At 42.8% G+C, this 9,219-nt stretch overlaps 1 protein-coding gene across 4 annotated transcripts in view; it reads left to right on the top strand.

Annotated features, from left to right (window-relative positions):
* LOC121189723 (leucine zipper putative tumor suppressor 2 homolog) overlaps positions 1-8,178 on the top strand; it is a 39,539-nt gene extending 31,361 nt beyond the window's left edge. For 3 of the 4 annotated variants that reach the window (XM_041050128.1, XM_041050130.1, XM_041050129.1), the window contains 8 exons: positions 657-1,286; positions 1,588-1,680; positions 2,275-2,937; positions 3,031-3,153; positions 3,389-3,535; positions 3,876-4,391; positions 4,794-4,898; positions 5,028-8,178. In XM_041050128.1, the coding sequence (XP_040906062.1) occupies positions 690-1,286; positions 1,588-1,680; positions 2,275-2,937; positions 3,031-3,153; positions 3,389-3,535; positions 3,876-4,391; positions 4,794-4,898; positions 5,028-5,210 (2,427 nt within the window). In that variant the 5' untranslated portion in view covers positions 657-689 and the 3' untranslated portion in view covers positions 5,211-8,178. The remainder of the gene's footprint in view (positions 1-656; positions 1,287-1,587; positions 1,681-2,274; positions 2,938-3,030; positions 3,154-3,388; positions 3,536-3,875; positions 4,392-4,793; positions 4,899-5,027) is intronic. The other variant, XM_041050131.1, reaches the window with a different exon arrangement.
* Positions 8,179-9,219: the final 1,041 nt, after the last annotated feature.

Raw genomic sequence — 9,219 nt, forward strand, 5'->3', positions numbered from 1 at the left:
TTGGAAAAAATATCAGGGGAAAATACAACTCTGTGGCAAACACACTTCATAAACTTTACTGAGTAATACCAGTCACTGGTCAGCAATAGCTCAGAATTTAAACCCTTTTTTATTGTGTCTTAAATTAAACTGTCTGCACATTTTTAAACCGGAAAAATCAATGAGAAAGCTCTGAATTGATCACCTACAATACTGATAGTTCAGTGAGTATAGCCACTCGTGTCTCTACACTCTACTTCTAGTGAAATATTGTAAAGATATTTATCTTGCAGGTGTCAGTTTTGGTTGTATCATCTCTTCATCTTTATGTGCTGTAGTGGATTTCTACTGGTTTCCCCCACAGTGCAGCTGTGTGCAGAAGTCTTTTCTGGGTCCTAGTGCCAGGCTTTTATTTGTGTATGTTGTGATCCCTGAGTCAGAAAAGGCAGAATAAATTATTTGGGAGGGCTACATTAAATGTTAGGGGGCTAAAGGGCCATAAAATTGGCTGTGATGCCATTGGAAGTTAGAAGAAAATATTATGTCTTATGAATATTGAGTGAAAAACCTTGTATGCATGGATACAGCTCTTCAACAGAGCATGTGTAATAGTCACATCTGTTGCATTTAGAGTATGAATTAAACATTTTGTCCTTATTTTCTCTCTTTCTCGTCAGAGTGTGTGGTGTGTCTGACGCCGTCGGGCTGCCATGGCTCTGGTTCAGGCGTTACCTGTGACCGTGACTGACCACCCCAATCCAGGTCTCGAAGTCCAGAAGTGCCGGCAGCTATCATCCCACTCCCCCTCAGTTCCCTGCTCTGGCCCCTGCGGGCCGTGTAGCTCTGGGACAGCCATGGGTTCTGTCAGCAGCCTCATATCAGGCCGGACGTACCAGGAGAGACACTGCCGAGCCGCCAGTGAATTCACCACCAAACCACGCCGCTCCACACCGGCCACCAGCTGCTTCCGACTTCAGGATAACACCCTCCGTAGTGGGAGCTCCTTAGAGCAGCTGCTGGTAATCAGCAACCAAAAGCAGCCTCAGGCCCAGGTTCTGCCTCCACCGCTGCCCACCAAAAAGCAGCCCCGGCCTGGTAACTCTGCTGGAGCAGTAGGTGGTGGCACTAATGGGAACTTTGGGTACGTGAGCGATGAGGTAGTAGTTGGAGACTGGAACGACAACCTGGTGGTGGCAGCTGCAAGCCCCTGCAGTGACTCGGAGGACCAAAGGGACAACAGGACTCTGAACGGCAACATTGGAGGGCCTCCTCCCAAGCTCATCCCGGTGTCCGGACAGTTAGAGAAGGTAAGAGGAGTAGATTGTCGCTCTAGACTGAAAAATCAGCGAGGCCAACATATTTTTAGCTTATAGCTAATATATTGGTAAGGGTTTATATTTATGTATGTAACTACCTCATTTTATTTGTTTATTTATTAGGATTTTGTACACAAAATACATTTAGGACAATAGGATGGTACAGAATGTAGGAACGCTACCTCACTGAAAGTATTTAAGTGTCCTTACAAGCTCCATAAGTGCTGTTGTGTATTTGACCGTGACATCTAAACTAAAGATATTTATAGGAGAATGTCTTCTTTAATTACAGCTCATGATTACACGCTCTCATAAAATATCATGGCGAGGACTTTTTTTCAGCACTCTCTCGGGAACGCAGACTGTACTCATGAAACACGCCGACGTGAGTGTTTCTGCAACATGTGCTGACACGTTTTATAGCAGATTACCTCAGCTGTCTAATTGGCTATTTATTTCCATCGATCCAGAGGGAAGCTTAATCACTGGCCTGACAGGCTCAGATGGATCGTTTGACAGCTACTCACCTTGTGGACACATCATGATCAGTGTCAGAGCTCACTTACATTCAGTGATGTAGTTACCTAAGGAAGAGTGTTGAGAAAAATCCTTACAGAACATGAGGAGTTTTTTTTTTTTTTTTTTACCCTGTGCCTGTGTCTCGTCTCTTCCTCTACTCTCCTCCCTCCTCTGTTTCCTCTGCCCTTTAATCAGATTTTCTCTGTCCTCTCCTTTTTCACTTTCTCCCTCTCTTGCCTGTCTCTCTATCTTAGATGATAGGAAAAAATCATTAAGAAAATTGCCTAATGAAGCCCATGAATATCAATTAAACCACATTAAAATAATCAGAGCCTGGAGGGGTGACCTGCCAGCATATCACTCACCCTTCTCTAATGAGTTTTATTCAGCCGTTTCTAATTAGCACAGCTTAGTTTTAATCAATTACTAATGCAGTTTTTTTCTAATGTTGTACTTTCAGAACATGGAGAAAGTGCTGATCCGTCCAACAGCGTTCAAACCTGTTGTTCCCAAAAATCGTCACTCTGTGCAGTACCTGTCACCACGGCCAGGGGGCAGCAGTCTGTCAGAGAGCCAGGCCAGCCTCAACCTCCTGTTGCCCCTCGGGGGATCCAACAGCGCCAGCGGCATGAACGGCAACGTAGGGAACAACGGTTCCAGCTCTGAAGGGAAACGCAATTCCTACAGCGGAGGTCGCAATGCTCGGAGCAGCCAGTCCTGCTCCATGTCAGATTCAGGGAGGAACTCCCTCTCCAGCCTCCCTACTCACAGCAGTACTGGCTACAGTTTGGCTCCCAGTGAAGGCTCCAGCTCTGGGTCTGGTTCTGGGGGCCAGCTGGAACCTGTCACTGGCCTGAGCCGAAACACTTCAGGTGGAAGTGGGAGCCATGGTCACACCAACTCAGACAGCGGACGTTCCTCATCCAGCAAGAGCACAGGCTCGGGGTCGCTAAGTGGGCGCGGGCAGCCCCTGTCAGACAGCGGCTCCTGTGGCCACTCGCCGCCACCAGTAGAGGGGTATGAGGCAGTGGTGAGGGAGTTGGAGGAGAAGCTGAGGGAACGAGACCTGGAGCTCCAGCAGCTTCGGGAAAATCTGGATGAGAATGAAGCTGCTATCTGCCAGGTGTGACATGAAGATATGCTTTCAAAACACCAAATAAACAACGTATGTTGTTCATACAGATGAAGAACTCACCCATGTCTTTTGCTTCGAAAGGTGTATGAGGAGAAGCAGCGTCGGTGTGAAAGAGAGATGGAGGAGCTAAGACAGAGCTGTGCCACAAAGATGAAGCAGGCCTCTCAGAAGGCCCAGAGGGCACAGCAGGTGCTACAGTTACAGGTATGCTAAATATTTAAAAACCTCTCAAAGCATTGATGATCTATGTGGGGAAAATGGAAATAAAATGTTCTTCAGGAAAGCAGTTCCTTTAACTTTTTTTTATGTTGGAGTCTGCTACACATCTCTAGATGATGCTGAATATTCTCTCTTTGACTGTGTATGTCTTAATTTTGATGAGCATATCTTCTTTTGCATGTAAAATAGTTTGAAAAAACACGTCTCCATGTGTCGTCAGGTATTTCAATTACAGCAGGAGAAAAAGAAGCTGCAGGAGGACTTCTCCTCTCTGCTGCAGGACAGAGAGACGCTGGAAAGGAGGTGTGCCACCATTCAGAGGGAGCAAACCCAGCTTGGGCCACGCCTAGAAGAGACAAAGTGGGAGGTGGGTGACATTCAGTGATTAAAGGTGCAGACTGTCAGCTGCAACATCCCTATCTGAGTCTGGCAGAAGACCTTTGCTGCATGTCGTTCCACACCTCTCTCTCCCTTCATTTTCTGTTCATCTCTCTACTGTTGACTCACTAATAAAAGCTTAAAATGTTCTCAAAACAAAGGTGTTAAGTCAGAGGTGACACCTAGTAGGCTTAAATTAACCTCAGAAAGAATCTGAATTTACTTTTAATGAGTAAGAAAATCCAAATTGCCAGTTTGTAATCTGCCATGAGCAACAATTTGTTTCAACATTGTTTTGAGCGTTTGCACTTCTCTTGAACTACCTTCAGGTGTGTCAGAAGTCAGGAGAGATCTCTCTCCTGAAACAGCAGCTGAAGGAGATCCAGTCAGAGCTCAGCCAGAAGGCAGGAGACATTGTGGTCCTGAAGGCCCAGCTAAGAGAAGCCCGTTCTGAACTGCAAGCCAGCCAGGCTCGAACCCAGGAGGCCCAGACAGCCTTGCGGACGCGATCTCTGGAGCTGGAAGTCTGTGAGAACGAACTCCAGAGGCGCAAGAGCGAAGCTGAGCTGCTCCGGGAGAAAGTGGGCCGTTTGGAGGAGGAGTCGGCCCGGCTCCGGGACACCCTGTCCAATCACAGTGGACCGTCTTTACCTGGAAACGCAACCATGAAGGGTCAGTGCATGAATCTGTCTCTCCAACAGGGTAGAGGTATGGCAGGAAGAGGTGGACCCAGTCCCTCTGTTTACCGTGACGGAGAGGAGACTCATCTGGTCTGGGGAGGAGAGAGTGATGAAGCCAAGGCACAAAGGCAGAACGCAGAAACAGTTCTGGGACTCAGACAACAGGTACACTTTTTTTTTTTAAATGTATTGAAAATGAAAGTGCAGCAGTGGAAGGTTACTAAGTACATTTACACAGGTAGATCATGCTTGAGTACAGTTTTGAGGTAGTTGTGCTTCACTTGAGTATTTCTGTCATTCTACTTTTTATTATTATAAAGTTATTGTTTTGCGAATTAAATTCTGCAAACAAAATATATGATTAGCTTATAAGATGTGATGCATTGCTATAGATTGAACTACAAAACAGTATATGCATTTTTTAAAAGTATTAATGCTGTTAAGATGCTGCTTAGCTGTAAAACATTACTATTAATAATTAAATAATATATCACAGTTACAATTTAATGAATAATTAGCACCTTGAACTGCATAGTTTCTAACATTTCCTGTGTCTCTTTTGCTCAGGTGGATAGGCTGAAGGCTGAGCTCATGTACGAGAGGAGGACCAGTGAGGAGCAACTGTCACGGTTTGAGGATGAGAGAAGGGTTTGGCATGAGGAGAAGGAAAAGGTAGAAAGGAGGAAGAAAATTTGTAGAGACTGCATGTTATTTAATTTTGTCATCTGTCATTTTATATAGTATAATTTCTAAAACTTATCCACAAACTTCCCCACCTACTCACTTTTTTCCTCCACCCAGGTAATCCACTACCAGAAACAACTGCAGCAGAACTACATCCACATGTACCGTCGAAACCGGGATCTTGAGCGAGTGATGAGGGAGCTGAGTCTGGAGCTGGAGAACCGGGACATGGAGGACTATGAGGTTCACAGTGGTAGCAACGACATCCACTTTGAGGAAATCACCGCCACTGAGATCTAAACACACACACTTACAGTAATATGTGCACAGAAACACACAGGAACACAACTCACAGAAACAACTCTAACGATGTAACTCAAACATAGAACTCTTCAACATGGCTTTACGTGGACCACTGAGCGAGCACTCACCACTCGTCACTGTCAAAAGGGAGATCTCCCAAAGGTGAATTCGTACTTTCTGCTAACAGAGATGGACTCCAAAAAGATCCTTATAAGGTGTCCGTCCCCGGCGCTTTTAATGGGTTTTATCCCACTACAAAGCCAGCACAAAGACTTCTTTCCTTCTGTGGGAGAAAAGCAGTTTAAAAAAAAAGTTTTTCTTTCTTAGACTGCATTCAAATCAGGGTATCGAGCATCGACGGGAACTTAAAAGCAAAAAATGTTACCACACGCACAGTAATCCGATCAAAGTGTCTTCGCACTTTTCTTTGTAGCACTCGAGGTTAGACACCCAGCCACCAGCATGCATTTTATGATGCATCATGACAGTTAGTCCCATCAACATCAACACCACAACTGCTGGCTATTAACGGTGACCTCGCCTTCTGTCCAAACTGTGCTCATTGGTGACACAAACAACAACTGTTGGTTCCCCAAGTAACCGCTAAAGGGAAAACATCACCAAATATCACAACATTCGCTGTTTCTTTTTTACAGTGTTCAGAGGATCAGCAGTTTTCATTTCACTTTTTAAAAAAAAGCATAAGAATATTTTGGAGGTATTTCCTCAGCAGTGTGTATATGATAAGGAATGTATTGTGACTGTTACCACTCTAGAGAAATGCAGTATAAATGATGGTCACTGGCGATGAGAGAATGCTGCTCACCAAGGGAGACATGGTATTATTTTGCACAACTTCCCGGCTCTTTCTTGTGAAGCAAATCATCAGTCTTAAACAAACCAGTTTTGACATTTGGCTCCTGGTTTGCTTACATGTGGACATCCTATTCTGTCGTTTCCCAAACCGCAGAGGACACAGAAACCAAACTTTGAAAGGAAATGCTTTATTTGAACGCCGGTCATGTTTTCGAGACCACCAACAGCCATGCTGTTGCACTTGATCAACATGTCAACTCATTCACAAGCTCTGAAATAAACATTTACATTTTACAGTTATGTAGCACTAGGAAGCAGAGCGTAGCATGGGAGAAGTCACCAGGATGCTGCTGATTCTCCTTTTTTCTCTTCTGTCTTCTTCTGTCTTTGTCTCACTCTTTCCATCTCTAAATCTGCTTCTTACTCAACTATTTTTATAACAATGAAAAGCACCTCAGCGGTCGGTATCAGGAAACTAAAAATGGAGCATATTCTTTCAGTTTGGACATCACGCCACTGAGAGATTTAAGTCAGTGTTTGAACTGTAGGCATGCTTTTTCAGAGTTTCCATGTATTCCCCCTCTTTCCCATTAGTGCTCTTTATTTAGCTTTTGGCAGCCCAAAGCCAAAATAACACTTTTAAAGTCTTCCTAGTCGCCCCTAGACTATAACCTTCCATGATTGCTATACAGGTAGTGAGACTGGCATGTCTGCATGTCTTTGTTATATCAGATTTCAGGAGAAGCAGGCTCAGATAGCAGTGGGAATTTGCAGACGCTGTTTCTCCAGCACTGAATGTCCTCAAGGCAGGTCGGCTGTTAAAGCCCGAAATATAAACCGATGAGGAGGATGTTAACATTTGCAGCTGTGGGGTTGCTCTGTGTTCTCACAGTAGCATGGCGGGTCTCTATGGAAAAAAAAAGCAGTGGGCTGAGAACTTTTATTTTACAAAGAGTCTATATCACGGAATAATAGCTAAATGGAAATCTATATAATGGAGGAGATGTTGTATATTTTTTTATATATAGCACCTGAAGATATTTTGTTGTAGTACTGGTATAACTGTGGGTTTAATATACAAAGTATAAAGACTTCTATATATATATATCTATATATAAATATATCTACCACATACCAATATTTCAAATGATGGATCAATTGCAAATGGAGGCAGCAGCATAGACAGAGTGCACCTAATACTGTAATGCATGAAAATCTGTTTACATTATATAATCTGTGTGACACAAACTTATACTATCTGATGACCAAACTTTGCAGCTGGTGAAGCAGTTGAGGGCTTTTATTTGGGTCTTAGTTTTGACCTGTTGTCTCTCCATTTTGATTGATCTTTCACTTGATCATCAGTATCATACCTTCACACCGATCCATGTCTTCATCGTTGCGTTTCGTGCACGTCATTCCTTCATAAATGCATGAGACGGGTCATTATTGCGTGGCTTCTTCTTTAGGTTGAGGTCAGAGCTGATGCAAACCAAGAAAGTGTTACGTTTCCTGTGCTCAGAAATTCAGTCGAAACCCTTTCAGAAAATTTGATCAGTCTGTATTTTGCATGACGTCGCCACATTCAGTGTGGCTTATGTTATAGAGTATTAAACATCTGCACTGTGCATAAACAGTTAACATAAAGCCATGGGAAGTGACTCTGAATGGAACAAGTTGGATTTGTTCAACCATATTCACTTAGACTTAGACTGTTACTCACCACAGATGCAGCACAGGTACAGATCAACAACAAGCACAGGTGTTGCAAATCAAACTTGACTCCCTCACTGAAAAAGTACTGTGTGCATCCCAGACTTCCGCTTTTTTTCCCCCTCATATCTCATTTCTCTTTATTGTTGCATAACCGTTTTCTGTGTAAATATGTAAAACACTAAATAGTATAACAGAGTGACCTTGTCTTTTATTTAGACAAAGTGTCTATTTCAAATGTAGCCACTGTGATTAGACCAAAGCAACTTAACACGTTTTTTTTTTGTGGCATTTTTTTCATCCTTTTGTGTGCATTTTTTTAAATGTTTGCTTATGTTGTGTCTTCATTAATTCATAAAGTATGTAGTTGTCCTTGTATATTTTTATGTGTACATTTCTTGTACAAATGACTGTTTTTAATTAAAGAGCAAGTTGTCACACCTCAAAGTGGCTGTTGATTTACTTGCTTTTTTTTTTTTTTTTTTTTTTTTTTTTTTACCTGAAACTAATTTAATGGTGAGCACAGTGCACTGAATGGGTGTGTGTTTGAAGTACTCTGTAATAACTCAAAGGCACAGACACACTCAATTTCATCTTTAATTTTCACCTTGAGCTTTTCTAGCACTTATTGAAACCAAAGTTTGTTCAACATTTTATCAATGTTTTTCCCCACTGGCCATCTGCAGAAATAAGGCACTATGCACACTATATTCCAGTTATCTTGCTGCTCATATCTCCTCTAGCCTACTTTGATTTAAACTGTGCCACAGGCCTCCATGTCCTGCATTTCTCATTGACATGTTTTTCCAACTCCTCCACATGCCTGCATAAGCTCAGTCCACAGCATGGTGTAATTAAGCCTCTAAAGTGGCGGATTGCTCCAGAGCACAAGCACTTCTGCCAGAAAAATACAGCACAAAAAATTACTGAGCAGCAATTTGTAATAATCCCCCCAGACATCCACTAAACCCAAACTATCAGTTTTGACATAATACAGGGATTTAATCTGGGTATAAATCTATAAATCTCATAACGCAGGCTGGGGTAATCTCCCTTTGGCAGGCCTGCAGGACTGCTGGACTGAGGTCCTCCAACTGAAATGTGCAGACCACTGGCTTCACAATCAGACAGTGCTCAGAGGTCACGCCAAGGTTGCTACGTGTCAAACAGTGGCACAATTTCAACCAAGGAGAACCCCATGAACCACAGGACCCTTTAGAAAACACTAAATTACTTATGTGCAATTTATGCGTCCAGTAAAATGTTTGCTAAAAATGCTAAGGATGTTATAAAAATTGTACAGTTGCAACATGTATTCTTCAACAATATCTTACATTTTGTCATAGTAAAAGGGATTTATAACAATCTTCGTCCTGATAAATAAGCTACTGTACCAGTATTAAAAACCTGCTACAACATATTCACCTTCTGACAAATTTCCCTGTACTTTTTGTCACGACTCTGCCTTTAACATGAC

Source organism: Toxotes jaculatrix, chromosome 11, assembly GCF_017976425.1.
Source record: "Toxotes jaculatrix isolate fToxJac2 chromosome 11, fToxJac2.pri, whole genome shotgun sequence".
In the NCBI taxonomy this organism is placed as follows: Eukaryota; Metazoa; Chordata; class Actinopteri; family Toxotidae; genus Toxotes; species Toxotes jaculatrix.